Raw genomic sequence first — 24,755 nt, 5'->3', positions numbered from 1 at the left:
AACGTTATATAAGTGTTTTCCCTTATAGCATCTTAATATATATATATATAAGCATATCGCCAAATTAGTGCCCCCCCTCTCTGTTTTAACCCTGTTTCTGTAGTGCAGTGCAGGGGAGAGCCTGGGAGCCTTCCCTCCAGCCTTTCTGTGAGGGAAAATGGCGCTGTGTGCTGAGGAGATAGGCCCCGCCCCTTTTTCGGCGGCCTCGTCTCCCGCTCTTAACGGATTCTGGCAGGGGTTAAATATCTCCATATAGCCTCCGGAGGCTATATGTGAGGTATTTTTAGCCAAAATAGGTATTCATTTGCCTCCCAGGGCGCCCCCCTCCCAGCGCCCTGCACCCTCAGTGACTGCCGTGTGAAGTGTGCTGAGAGGAAAATGGCGCACAGCTGCAGTGCTGTGCGCTACCTTTAGAAGACTGAGGAGTCTTCTGCCGCCGATTCTGGACCTCTTCTTACTTCAGCATCTGCAAGGGGGCCGGCGGCAAGGCTCCGGTGACCATCCAGGCTGTACCTGTGATCGTCCCTCTGGAGCTGATGTCCAGTAGCCAAGAAGCCAATCCATCCTGCACGCAGGTGAGTTCACTTCTTCTCCCCTAAGTCCCTCGTTGCAGTGATCCTGTTGCCAGCAGGACTCACTGTAAAATAAAAAACCTAAGCTAAACTTTCCTAAGCAGCTCTTTAGGAGAGCCACCTAGATTGCACCCTTCTCGGCCGGGCACAAAAATCTAACTGGCTTGGAGGAGGGTCATAGGGGGAGGAGCCAGTGCACACCACCTGATCCTAAAGCTTTACTTTTTGTGCCCTGTCTCCTGCGGAGCCGCTATTCCCCATGGTCCTTTCAGGAACCCCAGCATCCACTAGGACGATAGAGAAATCCTATTTTCAGATTGTTTGGGGCATCTGGAAAAATGCTTGTCCAGAGAAAGAAACGTGAGTGCTACCATCAGTACTGTGTCATGCCAACAGTAAAGCATCATGAGACCCTTCATGTGTGGAGTTGCTTCTCAGCCAAGGGAGTGGGCTCACTCACAATTTTGCCTAAGAACACAGCCATCAATAAAGAATGATAACAAAACATCCTCCAAGAGCAACTTCTCCCAAACATCCAAGAAGTTTGGTAATGAACAATGCCTTTTCCAGTATGATGGAGCACCTTGCCATAAGACAAAAGTGATAACTAAGTGGCTCAGGGAACGAAACAAACATTTTGGGTCCATGGCTAGGAAAATCTACAGACCTTAATCCCATTGAGAACTTGTGGTCAAACCTCAAGAGGCAGGTGGACAAATAAAAACCCACAAATTCTGATAAACTCCAAGCATTGATTAGGCAAGAATGGGCGGCCAGTCAGTATGTGGACCAGAAGTTGATCGACAGCATGCCAGTGCATATTGCAGAGGTCTTGAAAAAGAAGGGTTAACACTGCAAATATTGACTCTGCATAAACTTAATTTAAGTGTTAATAAAAGCCTTTGACACTTAATTGCTTGTAATTCTATATCAGCATATCATAGTAACATCCGACAAAAAGGTCTAAAAACACTGAAGCAGCATTTTTGTGAAAACTAATAGTTGTGTCAACTTACGCTTTTAATTTCATTTTAGTGATGTCCTGCAATAGGTTCTTGTCCAGTTCCTCTTCCTGACCTGGTGGACTTTACATCACCCCAATACTAATAATAGACTTCTCCCGTTTCTATGGTCACCCAAAGGACCTGTTTTTTTCTTCAATACTTTGTATTAAGGTAGTATTTATGGGTTTGTTTGTTTGTTTTTTAACATACATTGCTACCCCTCCTCCGATTCTTCCCATTATGTCCTTCCTAAATAAACTATATCCCGGTATAGCTATGTCCCAGTCATGATTTTCATTGCACCATGACTGTGTAATGGCCACAATATCTAGATCATAACTTGTCACTATTGCAATTACTTCTGGGATTTTATTTCCTAAGCCCATAGCATCTGCACAGTTTTTAGAGTTTTGTTTGTGCTTTTCCTGTTCCTAGCTATGTTAATTTCTCTGCCTATGTTTATTTGGTTTTAATCTGAATTATCTTCTATTGCTGTGGATATGCCCCCTATTCCCTTTGCCTGCAGAAACAATACCATTTATAGGGCGACATTCAGTTGCTATATCATGCCTGATCGAGATATTCAACTGATTCCAGTTATCGCGCATATCACACCCATAGCAGTCGGGTTTAGCTGCGGAAAGCAAGCATATCACACTGCTCAGCAGAAACAAATGAATAGCTACCGGTGGTTGTGAATGGGTGCTGAAATAATTGACCACCACCCATAGGGGGTATGCAATTAGCTCACTTTTTTTCACCTAGGTGAAAAAACTGAGCTTTTCTGTATTTTTAGGGTGAATAGGGGATGCGCACTATGCTATAGCAGGGCTGGATTTTCACCTAGGCGAAAATGCAGCAGGGGTGGAACACACGTGGATTGGCGAATCCACGCATTTTCCATTGAAAACACGGGCCATTTTAACAGATTTTGGAGGCATTTTTCGCAAATGCCTTTTCACAAAAACCCCCAAAACAAAACGAAAAGGCATTGGCAAAAAACGGCCCTAATGGATTACTCAGTGGGACGAATTCATTAGCAAAATGATTGGTGCTAATTGCATACCGCCAATAGACCTCATTGTAACAAGACAGGATATTTAACAAACAGTGACCATTAATTGTCAATGGCCTATGTATTTCAGTGATATTACTTACCAGCAGGACTCTGCCCCATTGGAATGAATGGATCATTGACATGAATGTGAAAAATAAAGCAGAAAACTTATTAACCATTAGGGCCAAATTCAATTAGCCCCAGCAATTACCACAGACAGTGTGTTGGGTCAATGCAATCACAGGCTGCATTTACAGCAGATTTCTGATCATCTCATCCTGTGGCTCCCAATAACCCATAGCTCCAGGCACTTAACCTGGGATCTATGGGTTAACACGTGTTAGCCGCAGACTTGCCATGCAAGCAAAAGGACTTGTAATTGAATAGTTCAGAGTGTTAAAGTCTGAGGCTACAAGCCCGTGGTAAGTGCCAACGCTAACTGAACCTGGCCCTTCATGTGTATGTACATAATATGCTCCAATAAAGATTAATGGACTCAATGCATAGAAATTAAACTGCAGTACAACTCAGACAGACATAAGTATGAGTGCATAAGGGGAAGGACACAGAGAATGGGTTTTATGTTACATTTGTTAGCAAACTCTGCACTTGCATTAAAAAAGCACGTTGGATACAGCATAAAAACACCAGTAGGTAAAGGCCCACACACAGAGATCCTATGAAACTGAATCAAAAGTTCTTCTCATGTGCTGAATTTTCATTCAATGACTCGAACACACACAATGATCTAAAGCTGAATTTGGCATACTTGGCACGTGTAAAAAATACAGTGCTTTAATATGATGAATTCTGCCAACGTATATGATAGAATGGTTTTCTAAACTTCAAAGATAATTTTTCAGAAAGATATTGATTTTTGTTGTTGTTGTTGCAACCAACAGGTACTGATAACTTACACTGTGTATGATTGCCTGGGGAAAAAAGCTACCCTACCCACTACATCTAAGGGCAGTGTAATAGTTGACATAAGAGACATACGTGTCTGTGGAAGCTGTACCGCACACATCTGCAAGGTTTACATTATGCTACCACGGTATGCTATGGATGTTATCAACCAACAGCGTGCAAAACACAAATCTGCATTTACCCTTAACAGGCAGACATTTGGCATCACTGTGCTATGTGATACTGCACATTTGCAACTTCTTCACTGTCAGTTAATAAACTAAAGCATTATCCTTATACGTTGTCACAGTGTGAAACATGACATTATTGGGCACCCCTGCTGGCCAATCACTTCACTTTTCACAGATCTAAGAGAATGTATAAAACATTCTGATTTAATTCTAAAAGCCACACAATAAACTGTTGTGACAAGTACCTGTGCAGGAGTCCAATCTAGAGTATTCAAAGAGCATGTCTGTTACTGAGGAGACTATCAAACCAATGAGTGACTGCAAACAGAAACAGCCCCCCTCCTAAGCAATGCCAGCTTTCTGTAGCGGACAGAGAACACGGCATTTTGGACAGGTATTGTTTTTTTTAGATTTATTTTGTTCTGAGACACATGCTTTGATATATATTTGATAATAAAGGGGAATTAACATGCTCTAGCTAAAAGAAACAATATGTGAACACTTCCAATGTATAATAGAATACCTTCAATATTGGAATGTATTTAAGATGCTCTAAATACACAGGAATCTCCTAGCAGAGGGATACATAAAAAGAACCATAATGAAGATCATGTGCCAGTTCTGCATGGTCCTGATTGTGTGGCTTTCCCTGGCACCCACTGCCACACACTCTGCCATTTGGCCATTGAAGTATAAATTGACTTATATTCCCAGTTGTGTTGATGCTTCACAGGCAGACTGTATCCATCCGACTGCATACATATCCTTCCTGGACTACTGAACATTTTTAGGAAGAAGGTTGTTTTTTTGTTTAAATAATGTCTTGAAGCTAAACCATGTTTTGTTACATCATTATTATTTTTTTAACACTGTGGTTTTGGCCAAAACTGGGAACTGCTGATTGTTTCCTGTTGTATGACTTGAGGTTATAATCTGACAAGCCTGGCACACTCCTATCAGCAACTGCCTCTCATGCACATAATAGTTAACATCTTCCTAAAACACTGTAACTCCCATATTCTGTAAAATTCCTAAATTATACCAACCAATCAATACATTTATCAACTCATTTTATTGGAATGGTGATATAAATATAAAAAAAAAAAAAACAAGAACCACCTGGGTAATTGCAATTGAATATTTATCTTCACCTCCTTTAAAAAAAATCACCTGGTAGAACACAGTGGTTCTAGATTATAGGATCTTATTTCCAAAACTTGTGAACGATTGGTCATTGTATATAGCCACTCTTTAGTCTGGAATATATGAGCACCCCCTTAAAGAAACAAAACAAACACCACACAGTTTTTTTCCTACATCGAGAATCCTCCAACTTTAATCGGTTTTCTTTACCCGGGAGGGGGGGGGTGGGGATGACAGCTTCCAGGGATCGCAGGAGAAATAGCCATAACAGGATGTATTTTAATACAATGATGAAAGACAAAGGCTGCAGCCAAAGTTATGCTTAATGTTTGAAACAGAATCCATGCTATGTCAAACTGTGATAAACAAAACGTTAAAAAAAAAAAAAAAAAAAGATAAAATAAAAAATGTACAGATGCTGCATATTAAAATCTTTTCCTTTTGATAATTTCAGGTTTCCAGTTGATTGGATGAGTCTCTTCAGTCTGAAAAAGCAAGAAACAGGACTATGTTAACAAACCAACTTTCACCTATTTCATTAACTAGCATGGTTTATTTGATTATTAATCTTCCAATGTGCATTTATCCTGTTCAAGAAGTACTAGTATATACATATAACAAACAGAGGTTTCAATGTAAAATCTGTTTTACATAGATAACTGTTATGACTGAATAACTGCACTTTTGTTGTTTCACCTAAACAGAAATTCTGTCTATAATACACTCTCCCCTGTATACTAGTGAGATAACAGTCTTCACAAGTACTTTTAATCATACCTTAACAAGATGCAGATCCCCCCAACCCCTACAAGTCACTGCCTATGTCAGCAGCGCAAACAAGCTTTCTGTTTTGTACATTTCGCATTCTATGGGCAGTATTGAATACTTTTCAACCCCTTCCACACCCGTTCTGTTTCTGCTGACAGGCATTGTATCACCATTTCAGCCCTAACCCTTTATACAGCTAAACCGGATTACTATGGGCGCAATACGCACACTAATGGGGATCACTTTAAAAAAGAGGTTGGACGTGATATATCTTTTGAATACCGCCCAGTATGTGAAAGATGGAAGATAACAGATTGAACATTTGCAGCTCAACCCGCCGACTGGCCACTTACAAGTTGCACATTACTTCTATGTTCCAGATATGGATTGCCAGGTGAGAACACCACCGACTCCCAAACTGAGGGACCCGTTCCTGACATTTATATACTGGGAAACAACTGGAGGGTGAGGGCCCATTGAGGCATTGTTGATTATGTTGACATACTGATTTATTGTTGAACTTTGTTGTTTGTATAATGTTGTGGTTCTGCACGTCAGGTTATCATGGTTTTGAAAACCATACATTAGCCAGTTTCTCAGTGGTACTTTATAATCGAGAATGTAATTTTACTGGCACATATAGTTAACAAATATAATTTATTCAGCAGGTTTTAAACACAGGTAATGTAAATCAACTTGGCTATTCAAATCAGAAAGCTCTCAATGTGACCCAACTAGTGGCAGAAGCCCTGCGTGAACCTAATTAAAATGAAAGACTGCTGGGCAGTCTCATTAGAGACGTGAATACACGCAATGGATAAAATTATCAAAGAAACATGAAGACATCTGGTCTGAAACGAACAGCAACAGTTCAATACATGTCAGCTTAACCACAAACCTATAAAAAGACTAAATAGCCAGAAAGCAGCAATATAACACTTATGTCAGTCCTCAGTGAGATTCACACAACTTCACTAGACAAAAGCGCAATCATATCTGTCAAACATGGATAGGTAAAGAAAAGAGATTAAGTATGATAGAATGGGAAACCTTAAATACTGCAATAAAGGTTTAAAGAAAGATATTACTTCTTAGTAAGCCTTCAGTACATCTGCATTCATAAAGGAACTTATTATGGTATTTACAGCAACTGGATTATGTAGGGGTAAACAAAAGGATCTCAGACCTCCCAACTTTGGAGCGCTGGAAATCAGGAATAGGGCATATCTATACGTATATATAGAAGTGACACACTGCGCCTTACCCCTTTCACTTGTAATACACAATTTTTTGGCAGATGTGAACGTGATCGGGATGGTGAGACACAGCCCTGACGCTGGACTGACCCACCTAAATCGGCACAGTTCAGAGGCATTTAATAGCTAACTTATTTTTGAGTTCTGACGTTATACAGTTAATCCTGAGCAGACTATATTATAGATAGATTTACATGGCTCTCCTAATTATCATTTTAATGCTTGTTACTCCTTATTAACAAAGAATTTGGCGGCAGGCAAGAACCAATTGGCCCATCTAGTCTGCCCTTTTTTCTATTTAACTTTTAGGTAACCTCAACCCTATTTGATCATTAGTTCTTTGTAAGGATATTCATATGCCTATACCAGGCATGTTAAAATTGCTCTTCTGACATAGTATTTTGACATGTCGGCATTCTGACTATGGGGTATATTCAATTAGGGTCGGATCCAATCCGACATGCATTTGTCGGAATGGATTCGACAACCCCTATTCAATCTCATCTCAATTCGACTTTAAAAAAGTCGAATTGAGATGAGGGACCCAGAGGAGGAGAGGGGGGAGACCAGCGGGGAGAGCCGCGGGCAGACAGAGGAGAGCAGCGCTGCAGAAGGATGTCTCACAGCCGCCTGACCTCACGGCAGCGTGACCTCACTTGCTGGAGCCGGGTGGACGCTGCCGTGAGCAGCGCGGCTGTGAGACATCCTGCTGCAGCGCTGTGTTTTAGCGCTGCTCTCCCCTGTATGCCCTAAGGCTCTCTCCCCTCTCCTCCTCTGGGTCCCACATCTCAATCCGACATTTTTTTTATGTCGGACTGAGATGGTCGGAAACAGGGCCAAATCCTGTCGAATTTGGCCCCGTTTCACTCAAAAGTACTTGAATCGGCAGCTATACAACCAATTCACGTACTATTCGACAAGTCGAATTCCACGACTTGTCGAATAAAAACTGCAGGGATTGAATAGGTGGAATCACGATTCGACCTTAAAAAGTCGAAAACTGCCATCTTTTTGACAGACGGCAGTTTTCGACCCTAATTGAATATACTCCTATGTCGGCATTTTGAGCATATCAGCATAATGAATGTCGGTATTATGACCATGATGGTATTTTTTCTGAAGGTCAATGGCTATGTTATTGTCCCCGTCGGTAAATCATACTGAACCCTACTGAATAACTCCACCAGCATACAAGAGTGCACAGTATCCACTGGACAATGTAGATAACAAATGATTTTCTCAATATCTTGGCTTAGAGTTCTGTCTTATTGGCAAGACATGACCATTACACCAAGTCCCTGAATAAAAGATTTCTTCATTCTTCAGAAGCTGAAATGGTGCCCATCTCTTACAGCCCATATTAAATAAAAGTGAGCCATTTATAGAAAGCCCATTAATAGGCAATCTCTAAAACAAAACAGTGTATAATCATACTTTAAAAAAAGTTATAAGTCTTAAAACTATAGTTATGAAAATCCATAAGATTTATATGAATAATGGCACTTAGATAAGTCAAAACAGTGACACAGCATTCAGGATGCAGGCTGGTATGGAAGACGATCACTTGCAAACAGAAATTATATGTCGCTCTTATGGCTTGATCCTATTGGCTCGCCACATTTACAGTAACTCGGTGACCCTAGGGCAGAGTGGCCACGAGGAGGAAGGGGTTTTAGCTGCGGTGCTGTTGCAAAGCCAACTTGACTCCTTCACTCCTGATAGGATTGAGGCCATAGCGTATAACTTAAATTGGTAAAAGACATTTTTAAATGACGGATTCTAAAAAGAAAACATTCAGACTGTTGTATTGGAACAATATTCTGCATAAACAGGATAAAACTCGCATATAAAATGTCAGGAAATTCATGTTTAAATACCCTTATCAATGAATATGTGATCGTACAAATGGCCATTATTCTACAATTAAAAACCCCAATACAATGGCCCTGTAAACGTTCACCTGCCTATTTACAATTGTATCTTTCCTCTACTGTACAACGCTAAATATAATTAGAATATGAGTATTTCAAGTTCTATTTATCCATGCCATAAAGATTTAGTAACCTTTAATATTGGACATCAGTGGTTATATTATTCCTTTTAATATACAAGTTTACATTTGAACCCAAGCAAGCTGCTTGTATGTAATCACTGATGGCTAAGCTCTCTGCCATAGAAGACTTGAGCTATGAAGCACAACTTGCATCAGGACTAAACAAACAGAAGGATATATTGTACACAAGTGACATCACTACTCCGCAAATATGAATGTCGATATCCATAAATCAATATATAAAGATATACACTATTAACACCCATTTTGTACTCGCTATTCATGTTAATTAAGGATTATTTCAGTATTTTCCTCTGGCTGCAAAGAAATTGATACATACCGCAGTATCATCCTCCCTGTAGACTTTGATTGTTTTATCAGCTTCCGCTGTGATTAATCTGCTCTCTGACTGGTCAAATGTGCATGCAAATATACCAGATTCACTGTCTAGAGAGCCTGGCTGAACAGCAGCGTGAATTCTCTGGAAATTGTATCCGGTTCTCCAGTCCCAGAGGTGCATTGTTCCATTATCAGCTGCAAGAGAGAAACGAGAGGTGTAAAACAAAATCCACACCTCACCCCTGACGCAAGGACTATACTTTACATATAACATCTTAAATAGTTACTGTTATATACTGTATTTCAGATTAGTTTTTCGTCCTTATATTTGACTCTTCTGACAAATAGAAAGGAAACAGTTTCTTACCTCCTGATACCAGCACACCATCAGAGTTCACAGCCAAAGTGTTGATTATAGCATTATGGCCAGAAAGGTTTTGGATAAAGTTCCCATCTGGGAATTTCCACTGTTTTATATTATCCGGTGACCCAGATGCAAATGTGTACCTGGAATAAGAAAAAAATAGATTGTGATGCGTAGAAATGTAACAACTTTGGAATATATTACACTGCACAAAGAGTAGTGCTGACTGCAGCAGCGGCTCTTTCTGGATCACATGGCAAGGTGCTGTGCACGGAAAGTTATTTTTGGCTTCTCTAAAGATTAGTTACTGGGGTTCTGCAGAAAAATGTTTTCATAAAGAGAACTATTGCTGATCTCTTATAGCACCTTTTCATCTGTTTTTCTTTTCTTCGGTCACACTTCATTATGACATAGGGACAGAACAGTATTTCATTATAGACTACTAAGCCTAACAGGCTCTCCAACGTACTGATGTCACTGGCCGCTAACCTTGTTCCCTCCCTATTGGGACTGCAAGGTTAGTACACTTTTGCAGGACAATTAAAGCAAAAATAAAGCTGATCGACTATTAAATTAAGTGTTTTTAATGATAAGTTCCTAAAAGTCTTATCATATTTGAGAAGAAATAAACTATATTTAATAACAATGCAGTATTATGTGAACTAGTCATATGATGGCATCTCAAAGATTAAGAGGGATATTTATCAAAGCTTTGAGAGAGATTAAGTTGAGAGAGATACTGTACCAACCAATAAGCTCCTAACTGTTGTTACAGGCTTTTTAAAAAAAAATTTAGTTAGGAGCTGATTGGTTGGTACATTCCCTCTTCTTTTTCTCTCTCCAAGCTTTGACAAATCTCCCCTAAATCATTACAGTATCAGCTTATGCAAGACAAACACATCTAGAATGTAAAAGATTGTTCAGAAATAATATTGTCCTAGTTCCATCCTGTTGATTGCCTAGAAATAAAGAACACTAGTATGTATGTAGGGCAGGCATGTCCAAACTGCGGCCCTCCAGCTGTTGTGAAACTACATATCCCAGCATGTCCTTGACACAGTTTTGCGGTCAGAGAATGCTAAAGCTGTGTCAGGGCATGCTGGGATGTGTAGTTTCTCAACAGCTCGAGGGCCGCAGTTTGGACATGCCTGATGTAGGGGAATGGAGTATCACATTAATCTACCTAATGTGCACAGTCAAAATGTTAAGTACAGATGCGTTCTCATACATCTAACCTTAATACACCATGAAGCGCAAGATACCTGGCATGAATGAGCGCCAGGACCCGTGCAACTAGGTCGCTTGAGGAGACTGTGCTGACTAATGTGATGACACTTGTATAGTGTGTGTGGCTGAGTCTTTATATGTAGCAGAACAGCACAGTCTCTTCGTGTGCCATAGTCGCATTGTGTTGCGATTAAGATGCATTTTTTGTAACAAAAGAAAAAAAAATACACCTGACACTAGAAGTCTCTCACACGACCTGGCGTGCCAAGAGTGGCGGTTTAGCGTGACTGCAGCAAAGATATATGGGGACATCCCTGTATATAACAGCAAAACGGTCACAAACTATTATGGAACTTGAACAGACTTGATACGGAGGGAAATATACGTTATGGTAAGAACTTACCGTTGATAACGGTATTTCTCTTAAGTCCACAGGTTCCATAGGATAACAATGGGATATGATGGAGCGACAGCAGATTGGCACCAAACGATCACAAGCTTTCAGTCCTCCCAGGATGCAACGGGCCCGTCCATATATCCCCACCCACTGGCTCAGGCAAATCAGTTGTATTCCAAAGCATTTAGGCAGAAGCATCATGTACAGCCTTATTCAGGCGAGAAGAACACACATGCACACCCTTCTGTACAAGAAGGAAGAGGCTTAGTGAGTAGAAAGATCCTCAAATCAGGTGCGTCAGGGTGGGATCCCTGTGGGACCTGTGGACTTAGGAGAAATACCGTTATCAACGGTAAGTTCTTACCATAACATATATTTCTCCGGCAGGGTCCACAGGTTATCCATAGGATAACAATGGGATTTCCCAAAGCAATTTAGTGTGGGGACGCTCCTGATTGGACAGGAGAACCTTTTGCCCGAATTCAGTGTCACGAGAGGCAAAAGTATGCAAGGCATAATGTCTAATGAATGTGTTAATGGAAGACCATTTGGCTGCCTTACATACCTGTTCTGCTGAAGCACCATGTTGTGCTGTCCACGAAGGACCTACCTTACGAGCAGAGTGAGCAGAGACATTAGCCGGAACAGGGAGATCAGCTCGAGAATATGCTTCTGAAATCGTCATTCGAAGACATCTTGCCAGCGTCTGTTTAGTAGCAGGCCATCCTCTCTTGTGAAATCCGTAGAGAAAAAAAGAGAGAATCTGTCTTGCTGATGGCACTGGTACGATCCACGTAGATCCTTAATGCCCAGAGTACGTCCAGCAACACATCTCCCGCAGAAAGTCATGATACCTGAAAATCTGGGGCTACAATTTCTTCATTAAGGTGAAAGTTAGACACCACCTTAGGAAGATACCCAGACCTAGTTCTGAGAACTGCTTTATTTGGATAAAAAAAATCAGAAAAGGAGAACGACATGACAGCGCTCCTAAATCTGACACTTTTCTAGCTGATGCCATAGTCAGTAAAGAGAGAACTTTAGCTGTCAACCATTTAAGATCCACATTATTAAGTGGTTCAAATGGAGCAACTTGAAGGGCTTTCAGGACTACATTTAAGTCCCAAGGCACTGTAGGAGGAACAAAGGGGAGGTTGAATGCGTAGTATTCCCTGGAAAAAAGTATGCACATCCTGTAAATGTGCAATTTTCTTTCAGTCAATGCTGATACTTGTACTCTCAAGGAAGCCACTTTCAAACATTTATGCATTCCCGCCTGAAGGAAATCTAAGACCCTAGAAATTTGGAAAGATTTTGGATCCATATTTCTTTCACTGCACCAATTAATATAGGCCTGCCATATTCGGCGATAAATGCGAGCGGAGGAGGGTTTCCTTGCTCTGAGTATTGTTTGAATTACATGTTGTGAGAATCCTCTTGACATCAGGATAGCGGTTTCAAGAGCCATGCCGTCAATGATAGTCGATCCAGATGCCTGTGATAACAAGGACCCTGCATTAGTAGATCTGGACGTTGAGGGAGCAGAAGTGAGCCTCCATCGACATTCTCTGTAGATCTGTGTACCAATGCCTTCTGGGCCAAGCCGGTGCTATTAGAATCACGGCACCCTTTGCTTCTTCTATTTTCCTCACCACCCTGGGTAGCCGGATGATCGGAGGAAACAGATACGCCAGATGAAAGTCCCATTTCACTGACAGGGTGTCCACAAAGATCGCTCCCGGATCCTTTGTTCTTGACCCCTATGCGGGTACTTTGTTGTTCAGACAGGACGCCATGAGATCTATCTCTGGCAAACACCATTTGTCTATCAGAGTCTGAAAAACTTCCGGGTGTAGAGCCCATTCGCTTGCTTGAATGGCGTGTCGACTGGGAAAGTCCGCTTCCCAGTTTAGGACTCCCGGAACGGATACGGCGGACAATGCTGGAAGGTGGAGTTCCGCCCATTTTAGTATGTGATTTACTTCCTTCATTGCTGACTACACGTTCCTCCCTGACGGTTGAGGTACGCTTGAAGAGTGTCCTTTGCCTGAATCAGTGCCATGTATATGGCCCGAAGTTCTAACAAATTTATTGAGAGGCAACTTACTTCTGTGATCCATCGTCCCTGGAACCATATTTTTTGGACACTGCTTCCCAGCCCTGAAGACTGGCATCTGTTGTCAGGATCTCCCAATATGATATCCAAAAGGGTGTCCCTTTGTCTAGATAGGATGTCTGTAGCCACCATGCTAATGACTTTCTTACCTTGTGTGAAAGTACCATAGTCTGTTTCTTTATTGTCTGATGTCTTCCATTACATCTGGCTAGAATCAGACGCTGCAGGAGGTCTGGAGTGGAATTGTGCAAACTCCACCATGTCGAATGTTGACACCATCAAACCCATCAGTCGCATAGCTGCGTGGATTGATATTGTTTGACTGTGTAACAACTCCTGAGTCCTTGACTGTACCTTGGCTATCTTGTCCCGAGGTAAAAATACTTTCTGCAGACTTGAATCCAGTACAGCCCCCAAGTGAGTCATCCAATTTATGAGCCATCCGTGCCTCTGTTATTGTCTGTTTGAGATGGTCCGGGAGCAATTCCTGGGATTGTGATAGGATAAACAGGTCGTCGAGGAATGGAAAAATTCTTATCCCCTGCTTGCAAAGATAATCTGCCATAACCACCATGATCTTGGTAAATACTCTGGGTGCTGTGGCTAACCCAAACGGTAATGCCTGGAACTGAAAATGCTGCTGGAGGATAGCGAACCTGAGATAGCACTGATGGGACAGTGCTATAGGAACATGTAGGTAAGCATCCTGAATATCCAGGGATACCATATAATCCCCTGGTTCCATGGCCAAAACTATGGAGCGTAATGTCACCATGTGAAACCGTGGGACCCAAATGTATTTATTCAGCATTTTGAGAATGAGAATTGGCCGGAAAGACCCATTTGGCTTCTGAACCAAAAACAGGTTGGCGTAAACCCCTGTCCCTGATGTGCAGGGGGTACTGGAATGACTACTCCTGCCTGAAGTAATTTCTGAACTGCTTCTTGCAAAGCCCTGGCCTTCGTCTCTACCCGAGACGGGCTGGTGCAGAAGAACCTTCGAGGAGGATGCTTCTTGAAGGGAAAAACATAACAGAGATACCATTTCTTGCACCCAGGCATCTGTTGTAGACTGCTGCCATAGCTGTGCAAACTGAAGAAGTCGGCCCCCTACCATGGAGTTCCCCAGGAGGAGGCCCGCACCATCAGGCTGATGGCTTATTCTCTGGTTTGGAGGCTGGCGTTCTGGTATCAAACTGCTTTTTCGCCTTACCTATTTTATTATATTGGGGCTGCCTACGATCACTTTTTCCTTTTGCTTTTCCTTGTGACCCAAAAGGCTGAAAAGCGGGACCCCTACGTTGGGGTTATATGTTGAAGGAAATTTTACCTTTTTGGAGTTGCTTCTGACTCCAGAATATCTGTCAATTCTTTACCAAACAGAATACTTCCAGTAAAAGGCTAAGATTCCAGAACCTTCTTAGATTCTGAATCCGCTTTCCATGTACGTAACCAAACTGCTCTGCGAGCAGCTATTGTTGAAGCTGATGCCCTGAAGGCGATGGTGTCCATATCTAATGCTGCTTCTTCCAAGAACATTGCAGCCTGTTTTATATGAGCTATATAGGATTCTTGCTCCCTTGAAGGTGCTGAAAGTCCATCTTCCAGTAGCTATATCCAGGCAGCAACTGCTTTTGCCATCTAAACTGAAGCCATGGCTGGCCTTATGACTGCCCCTGACAAAGAAAAATAAGAATTTACTTACCGATAAATCTATTTCTCGTAGTCCATAGTGGATGCTGGGGACTCCGTCAGGACCATGGGGATTAGCGGCTCCGCAGGAGACAGGGCACAAAAATAAAGCTTTAGGATCAGGTGGTGTGCACTGGCTCCTCCCCCTATGACCCTCCTCCAAGCCTCAGTTAGGATACTGTGCCCGGACGAGCGTACACAATAAGGAAGGATTTTGAATCCCGGGTAAGACTCATACCAGCCACACCAATCACACCGTACAACTTGTGATCTGAACCCAGTTAACAGTATGACAACGTAGGAGCCTCTGAACAGACGGCTCACAACAAGAACAACCCGATTTTTTTGTAACAATAACTATGTACAAGTATTGCAGACAATCCGCACTTGGGATGGGCGCCCAGCATCCACTACGGACTACGAGAAATAGATTTATCGGTAAGTAAAATCTTATTTTCTCTAACGTCCTAGTGGATGCTGGGGACTCCGTCAGGACCATGGGGATTATACCAAAGCTCCCAAACGGGCGGGAGAGTGCGGATGACTCTGCAGCACCGAATGAGAGAACTCCAGGTCCTCTTTAGCCAGGGTATCAAATTTGTAGAATTTTACAAACGTGTTCTCCCCCGACCACGTAGCTGCTCGGCAGAGTTGTAATGCCGAGACCCCTCGGGCAGCCGCCCAGGATGAGCCCACCTTCCTTGTGGAATGGGCCTTGACAGATTTAGGCTGTGGCAGGCCTGCCACAGAATGTGCAAGTTGAATTGTGCTACAAATCCAACGAGCAATCGTCTGCTTAGAAGCAGGAGCACCCAGCTTGTTGGGTGCATACAGTATAAACAGCGAGTCAGATTTTCTGACTCCAGCCATCCTTGAAATATATATTTTCAATGCCCTGACAACGTCCAGCAACTTGGAATCCTCCAAATCGCTAGTAGCCGCAGGCACCACAATAGGCTGGTTCAGGTGAAACGCTGACACCACCTTAGGCAGAAAATGAGGACGCGTCCGCAGTTCTGCCCTGTCCGAATGGAAAATCAGATATGGGCTTTTATACGATAAAGCCGCCAATTGTGACACTCTCCTGGCTGAAGCCAGGGCCAGTAGCATGGTTACTTTCCATGTAAGATATTTCAAATCCGCCGATTTGAGTGGCTCAAACCAATGGGATTTGAGAAAATCCAAAACTACATTAAGGTCCCACGGAGCCACTGGGGGCACAACCGGGGGCTGTATATGTAGTACTCCTTTTACAAAAGTCTGGACTTCAGGAACTGAAGCCAATTCTTTCTGGAAGAAAATCGACAGGGCCGAAATTTGAACCTTAATGGACCCCAACTTGAGGCCCATAGACAATCCTGTTTGCAGGAAATGTAGGAATCGACCCAATTGAAATTCCTCCGTGGGGGCCTTCCTGGCCTCACACCACGCAACATATTTTCTCCAAATGCGGTGATAATGTTGTGCAGTCACCTCCTTCCTGGCTTTAACCAGTGTAGGAATGACCTCTTCTGGAATGCCTTTTTCCCTTAGAATTCGGCGTTCAACCGCCACGCCGTCAAACGCAGCCGCGGTAAGTCTTGGAATAGACACGGTCCCTGCTGAATCAGGTCCCGTCTTAGAGGTAGAGGCCACGGATTTTCCGTGAGCATCTCCTGAAGTTCCGGGTACCAAGTTCTTCTTGGCCAATCCGGAGCCACGAGTATCGTTCTTACTCCCCTTTGCCGTATAATTCTCAGTACTTTGGGTATGAGAGGCAGAGGAGGAAACACATACACTGACCGGAACACCCACGGTGTTACCAGAGCGTCCACAGCTATTGCCTGAGGGTCTCTTGACCTGGCGCAATACCTGTCCAGTTTTTTGTTGAGGCGAGACGCCATCATATCCACCTTTGGTTTTTCCCAACGGTTCACAATCATGTGGAAGACTTCTGGATGAAGTCCCCACTCTCCCGGGTGTAGATCGTGTCTGCTGAGGAAGTCTGCTTCCCAGTTGTCCACTCCCGGAATGAACACTGCTGACAGTGCTATCACATGATCTTCCGCCCAGCGAAGAATCCTTGCAGCTTCTGCCATTGCTCTCCTGCTTCTTGTGCCGCCCTGTCTGTTTACGTGGGCGACTGCCGTGATGTTGTCCGACTGGATCAACACCGGCTGACCCTGAAGCAGGGGTTTTGCCAGGCTTAGAGCATTGTAAATCGCTCTTAGCTCCAGTATATTTATGTGAAGAGACATCTCCAGGCTTGACCATACTCCCTGGAAGTTTCTTCCCTGTGTGACCGCTCCCCAGCCTCTCAGACTGGCATCCGTGGTCACCAGGACCCAGTCCTGTATGCCGAATCTGCGGCCTTCTAACAGATGAGCACTCTGCAACCACCACAGAAGAGACACCCTTGTCCGTGGCGATAAGGTTATCCGCTGATGCATCTGCAGATGCGATCCGGACCATTTGTCCAGCAGATCCCACTGAAAAGTTCGTGCGTGGAATCTGCCGAATGGGATTGCTTCGTAAGAAGCCACCATCTTTCCCAGGACTCTTGTGCATTGATGCACAGACACTTTTCCTGGTTTTAGGAGGTTCCTGACAAGTTCGGATAACTCCTTGGCTTTCTCCTCCGGAAGAAACACCTTTTTCTGAACCGTGTCCAGAATCATTCCCAGGAACAGCAGACGTGTTGTCGGGGTCAACTGAGATTTTGGAAAATTCAGAAGACACCATAAAGTCCCCTTCTTCCAGATTCGCTATCACTGCTCTGAGTGATTCCATCTTGAACTTGAATTTTTGTATGTACAGGTTCAAAGATTTCAGATTTAGAATAGGTCTTACCGAGCCGTCCGGCTTCGGTACCACAAATAGCGTGGAGTAATACCCCTTTTCCTGTTGTAGGAGGGGTACCTTGACTATCACCTGCTGAGAAAACAGCTTGTGAATGGCTTCCAATACCGTCGCCCTGTCTGAGGGAGACGTTGGCAAAGCAGACTTTAGGAACCGGCGAGGGGGAGACTTCTCGAATTCCAACCTGTAACCCTGAGATACTACCTGCAGGATCCAGGGGTCCACCTGTGAGCAAGCCCACTGCGCGCTGAAATTCTTGAGTCGACCCCCCACCGTTCCTGAGTCCGCTTGTAAAGCCCCAGCGTCATGCTGAGGGCTTTGCAGAACCCGCGGAGGGCTTCTGTTCCTGGGAAGGAGCTGCTTGCTGCCCTCTCTTACCCTTTCCTCTGCCTCGGGGCAGATATGACTGTCCTTTTGCCCGCTTCTTATAGGACCGAAAGGACTGCGGCTGAAAAGACGGTGTCTTTTTCTGTTGGGAGGGGGTCTGAGGTAAAAAGGTGGATTTCCCGGCAGTTGCCGTGGCCACCAAATCCGATAGACCGACGCCAAATAATTCCTCCCCTTTATACGGCAATACTTCCATATGCCGTTTGGAATCCGCATCACCTGACCACTGTCGTGTCCATAAACTTCTTCTGGCAGATATGGACATCGCACTTACTCTCGATGCCAGAGTGCAAATATCCCTCTGAGCATCTCGCATATAAAGAAAAGCATCCTTTAAGTGCTCTAAAGTCTGTAAAATACTGTCCCTATCCAGGGTATCAATATTTTCAGTCAGGGAATCCGACCAGACCACCCCAGCACTGCACATCCAGGCTGAGGCGATGGCTGGTCGCAGTATAACACCAGTATGTGTGTATATACTTTTTAGGGTAGTTTCCAGCCTCCTATCAGCTGGATCCTTGAGGGCGGCCGTATCAGGAGACGGTAACGCCACTTGTTTTGATAAGCGTGTGAGCGCCTTATCCACCTTAGGGGGTGTTTCCCAGCGCGCCCTAACCTCTGGCGGGAAAGGGTATAATGCCAATAACTTTTTTGAAATTAGCACTTTTCTATCTGGGTTAACCCACGCTTCATCACATACATCATTCAATTCCTCTGATTCAGGAAAAACTACAGGTAGTTTTTTCACCCCCCACATAATACCCCTTTTTGTGGTACTTGTAGTATCAGAGATATGCAAAGCCTCCTTCATTGCCGTGATCATATAACGTGTGGCCCTACTGGAAAATACGTTTGTTTCTTCACCGTCGACACTAGATTCAGTGTCCGTGTCTGGGTCTGTGTCGACCGACTGAGGTAAAGGGCGTTTTACAGCCCCTGACGGTGTCTGAGACGCCTGGGCAGGTTCTAACTGGTTTTCCGGCCGTCTCATGTCGTCAACTGATTTTTGTAATGTGCTGACATTATCACGTAATTCCATAAACAAAGCCATCCATTCCGGTGTCGACTCCCTGGGGGGTGACATCACCATTACCGGCAATTGCTCTGCCTCCACACCAACATCGTCCTCATACATGTCGACACACACGTACCGACACACAGCAGACACACAGGGAATGCTCTATTGAAGACAGGACCCCACTAGCCCTTTGGGGAGACAGAGGGAGAGTTTGCCAGCACACACCCAAGCGCTATAATATATATGGGAACAACCCTATATAAGTGTTGTATCCTTATAGCAGCTTAAATATAGTAATATCGCCCAAAAAAGTGCCCCCCTCTCTGTTTTACCCTGTTTCTGTAGTGCAGTGCAGGGGAGAGTCCTGGGAGCCTTCCTCACAGCGGAGCTGAGCAGGAAAATGGCGCTGTGTGCTGAGGAGAATAAGCCCCGCCCCCTATTTCGTCGGGCTCTTCTCCGGAGTTTGTGAGATCTGGCAGGGGTTAAATACATCCATATAGCCTCAAGGGCTATATGTGATGTATTTTTTAGCCATAAAAAGGTATTATACATTGCTGCCCAGGGCGCCCCCCCAGCGCCCTGCACCCTCCGTGACCGCTGTGTGAAGTGTGCTGACAACAATGGCGCACAGCTGCAGTGCTGTGCGCTACCTCAGGAAGACTGAAAAGTCTTCTGCCGCCTGCTTCTGGACCTCTTCCATCTTCGGCATCTGCAAGGGGGGTCGGCGGCGCGGCTCCGGGACCGGACTCCATGGCTGGGCCTGTGTTCGATCCCTCTGGAGCTAATGGTGTCCAGTAGCCTAAGAAGCCAATCCATCCTGCACGCAGGTGAGTTGACTTCTCTCCCCTAAGTCCCTCGATGCAGTGAGCCTGTTGCCAGCAGGACTCACTGAAAATAAAAAACCTAAAAACTTTTTCTAAGCAGCTCTTTAGGAGAGCCACCTAGATTGCACCCTGCTCGGACGGGCACAAAAACCTAACTGAGGCTTGGAGGAGGGTCATAGGGGGAGGAGCCAGTGCACACCACCTGATCCTAAAGCTTTATTTTTGTGCCCTGTCTCCTGCGGAGCCGCTAATCCCCATGGTCCTGACGGAGTCCCCAGCATCCACTAGGACGTTAGAGAAATATGGTTTTCAGAAAACCATCCACTCTCCTATCCGTGACATCATCCAATGACGTTGATGGCAAAGGCAATATAGATTTTCGCACTAATCAAATGACATGCGTATCTACCTTGGGAGCCATTTCCCATTTTAAACAGTCCCCAGCTGAAAAAGGATAATTGGAATCCCATTTTTTGGGGAATTCTATATTTTTTTTTACTGGTTGTAGTCCAAGCCTCTTCCATGATTTCCGTTAGCTGGTCTGACCCTGGAAACTCAGTCTTACCTGCTTTGGGCCGTTTAAACACAGGTGCCTTGGCTTTTAACACAGGCTCCGCTGAATCCTCTTAGGATAGGATGGCCTTTATTGCTCTAATTAACTCAGCTATATCCACTGAGCTGAGACCTTCTACTTGTTCTTCGTATGCCGAAGAAGAGTATATAGAGCTTTCATCGTCTGATGAATCATCCTGTGTAGCCTGTGAAGTTGACGGTTTACTTACACTCTGTTTTTCAGCTTGTCTTTTTGGAGAAGCTGGAGAGGGAAATTATATATCGTAGGTAGGGAGCTGCATGTATGGGTTATTAGTGTACCCCATTCCTGGTAGCGAAGCTGTAGGAATTACCCATTCAGCTATACTGGACAAGATCTGTGCAAACAACGCCCAAGGTGGATCTATCTGTACCTGACGTTGAACAGGGATCTGCCTTGTAATCTGCTGAAACGAAAAACAATTTGCACATAAACCCTCCTGTACCAGATCCTGAGCGGATAATACAGTTTTGCAAGACAAACATGATAGGAGTGTTGGTGTTACTGTGAGTGTACCCTCGTCACGTTTGCCGCTCTTAGACATGATAAATTGTCAGCACTTTAAAAGTGTACTACACAATTTGTGACTGTAATCACTTTAACCTTCTAAATTGATATCAATCTGACCCTACCCATGCACCAGCATGGAGGACCAGAAGAAACAACTGACAAACATATATTAAAGTCAGCAATCACACTAGCAGTCAGTCACATGTTATATATTAGTCATATGAGCACAATCAACTACAAACACATTTCAAAGTATGTAGGAGTACATATTACTGAATTCTGTTTTATACAGATCTTATTAGTATTCAGACGCAATGCGAAGAAAACCATAGTAATGTACACAGACTCGTATGAAATAGGCACTTAAATTTAACTATTCATACTGCAAACGTAGATAGAAATTAAGTGCTGTATAACCCGTACTCAGTAGAGTTGGATACAGGGAGACTCACCCTCACTTCCAAGATCGATTAATACGTTAGCGAACGCTGAGTGTATTAAGACGCTACTAGTGTACACTACCGCTCCTAGTGTTCACTCTAGGCTGTTTTAGCAGGGCGCCGCGCCCTGCCCGTTTTTTAGCAGGCAAAACCCGCCCTGCCCCTTTTGCAGCGCCCTGCTCGAACAGCCGCCGGCTTCCAGCCCTCCCGGCGTGTATAGATGCCGTGCGCATGCGCGCGGCATCCATTCACGCATTGGGAGAGCGCTGGGGGAAGCCCAGCACCGACGGAGGTGCTGGGCACGCCCCCAACAGTGACGTCACCGGCTACAGATGCTTTCTATAGTAGCGTCTGTGGGCTGCACCGCCCCCTAAAATGACGTAGGCGTGGCCACACCCCCTAATTTGCGTGGCCGCCCCCCCGTTTCAAAGCCGCGCGCGCACATATGCCCCCAGAGTCCGGCGCCATGCCCCTTTTCACTCCTAGAGTGAACACTACGCTCCGGGAACTTTTAGTGAATACAGATGTACCAGTCATACAGACGCCTGTACTGCGACCGGGTCTCCTTGCGGTAGCGCTTAGTGAACACAGACGCAGCAGCCTATGCTGTGACAGAGACCCCTCGTGGTAGCGTCTGAGACAGAAGTGAGGTAACAGTTCATGGCGGGAGACTCGCGGAAACTGGTCATGAACTGGGGGGGAGGGGCGACCAGGAGAGCGTCTTACTCCCCAACGCTAACATCAACCCTAGGGATCGCAGCCTCATACTGATCCTGTTGCCTTATGATCCCTAAGGCCTAGCGCTGGAGCACCCGTGGTGGCGGTGTGTCAGCTACTGTTTGGTAGTCTCCTCCCAATACAGTGCGGCTGTGTCCGTATTCCCCGACTACGTGGAACCGATGCCTTACCTTCTTCTTGTGCTCTGGCCACAGCCTGGTAACGTCTGCTGGACCTGCTAGTATATCCGACACAGACGCCCGTCGAGACAGCACTGTACACATGGGTAAGCGTTGTTGCGACCTGGCGGAGAGTTGTCGGAGCGACTCTTTCCAATATGCGTATAAGACACTGTTAAGAAAGATCGCTCAAAAAACAAAACAAAGACAGACTATAAAAAAATAATTAAGAAAGCTTAGGGCTGCCAAGAACAGCAGCCCTCTGACCATGGTACGGCTCCTGCCGAACCAAACAAAAAACTGATTTGCCTGAGCCAGTGGGCGGGGATATATGGACGGGCCCGTTGCATCCTGGGAGGACTGAAAGCTTGTGGTCGTTTGGTGCCAATCCGCTGTCGCTCCATCATATCCCATTGTTATCCTGTGGATAACTTGTGGACCCTGCCGGAGAAAGTGTAATTAAGCTTCAATCTGAGCGAAGATGTCTTGACTAAAAATATTCTGTCAGATTGTAAATCTTTACAGTGATAGTCCCTAAATGAAAAGTCACATACTGTAACCACAGAGAAAGAAATGCTCTTACTGTCGTGGATGTAATACAACAGCTCTGACAGACTTCTTGTGATTTGTTAATGTGATGCGAGTCTTTCCGCCCACCATATCCCACATCCTAATTGTGGTATCGTGGCTTCCTGAAAGGAGGACAATCCAAAACAAGAAAAAGAAAGATAATGATCTTCTAAGCTATTTGCAACAATGAAAACATAACTCTGGAAAATCAAATTACAGCCTAAAGTGTACCAGTCGCCGACATACAATGGAGTCCGTTATTCTGAGGTTTTAACAAAGAGGACATTTCTGGATTTACTAGGGACAAGGTGACTCAAGCATAAATAGAAAGACTGATTTAATGTACTAAATATACAATCATTTTGGTAAATTTATAGAGGAGTCCAATTTATTTTAGGGAGCACCAAGGAACAGAACATATGTGCAAATAACTAAACATACTGTAAGAAAAGTGGTCCGGTCAATCTCATGAGTAAACCTGTGCAACTGACCATTCCTTTTTGTACGCTATTACAATGTTACTTAATCTTTATCCAGCAAATTTGCATAGCAGGGCCATGGACATTAATTGGGAAATGACAAAAGGGTGAAGAGAAGTTTAGAATTGCAATTCCTTCTTCTGCATATCTAGACATATGGGCACAGTGTTGCAATGTGGTTGAAGACATTTCTTTTGACATACAACAAATCCTTAACAAATGAATAAAATGAAAGTGCATTGTGTACTGAATAACTCTACATGAAAATACAGTCTCTGGGGCTAAAACATTTATTTTGAAACAGTGTCAATTCAATTAGGGGTGAAGGGAACGAGCTGCAGTTGCTAAGATGTATTATCGCTAGCAATGGCAACCGAACTCGCTGATTTTAGTACGCAGCACTATGGGGCCGCAAACAGAAATCAGAGAGTCCGGTGGTAACATAAGTGCAGCATACAGTAGAGCCACATTTGCTCACAGGGGCAAGAACATCTTCCCTAACTGAAATTACTCCACAGTCTTTAAATGGAGGACTTATATGCAAAGCAGGCAATCAGAACACCGTGCAAGAGCTGCCCCAGCATGGTCCCAAGGTCCATAACCTTCTTGACAGGCAGCAAGCTGAGTACAAAACTAAGACATGCCATACCACTGAATGGGGGATATACTCTGCCAATCATCTCAGGGTAGTACAAACGTAACCAGCACACAACCATAGCACACTAGTGCTATCCATCTGGCAGTTCTTCACATTTACTAGGATTGTTTCAGCACAGGCACTATTATTTTTAGTAGTCTTGTTTCTGAAAGGTTAAAAAATAAAGCCTCACCCTAAAATATTATCAGCTTCAGTAAAACCTGTCCCGATGCTGCGAGCTAAAGATGTGTTCAACAGATGTTGCCCACAGCTGGAGACCGTTAACAAGATGAACAGGTAAATTGTACGCTAACAAAGCGTTCCGCTTCAGTAACAAATACTTTCACAGATTGTAACAACCACAGGTGCAATGTGCAACAATTCCCTCACATGAACTAGTGCTGAGCATTACACACCTCGTCTCTCCACGTAAACTGGATAACAAAATCGTTACCCTAAAACTGGAACGGTCGACATTG

At 44.1% G+C, this 24,755-nt stretch overlaps 1 protein-coding gene across 1 annotated transcript in view; it reads right to left on the bottom strand.

The window, feature by feature from the left end:
• Window positions 1–5,035: 5,035 nt before the first annotated feature.
• Window positions 5,036–24,755, bottom strand: part of PLRG1 (pleiotropic regulator 1) — a 128,749-nt gene continuing 109,029 nt past the window's right edge. The window contains exons 12-15 of the mRNA XM_063920516.1: window positions 23,174–23,282; window positions 9,657–9,796; window positions 9,291–9,484; window positions 5,036–5,358 (exon numbers count right to left, since the gene is read on the bottom strand). Coding sequence (XP_063776586.1) covers window positions 5,299–5,358; window positions 9,291–9,484; window positions 9,657–9,796; window positions 23,174–23,282 — 503 coding nt within the window. The 3' untranslated portion in view covers window positions 5,036–5,298. The remainder of the gene's footprint in view (window positions 5,359–9,290; window positions 9,485–9,656; window positions 9,797–23,173; window positions 23,283–24,755) is intronic.

The sequence above is a fragment of the Pseudophryne corroboree genome, chromosome 1 (genome assembly GCF_028390025.1).
Source record: "Pseudophryne corroboree isolate aPseCor3 chromosome 1, aPseCor3.hap2, whole genome shotgun sequence".
Lineage (NCBI taxonomy): Eukaryota > Metazoa > Chordata > Amphibia > Anura > Myobatrachidae > Pseudophryne > Pseudophryne corroboree.
The sequence above is the reverse complement of the archived record's forward strand: the minus strand, read 5'-3'. Positions and strand labels throughout refer to the sequence as shown.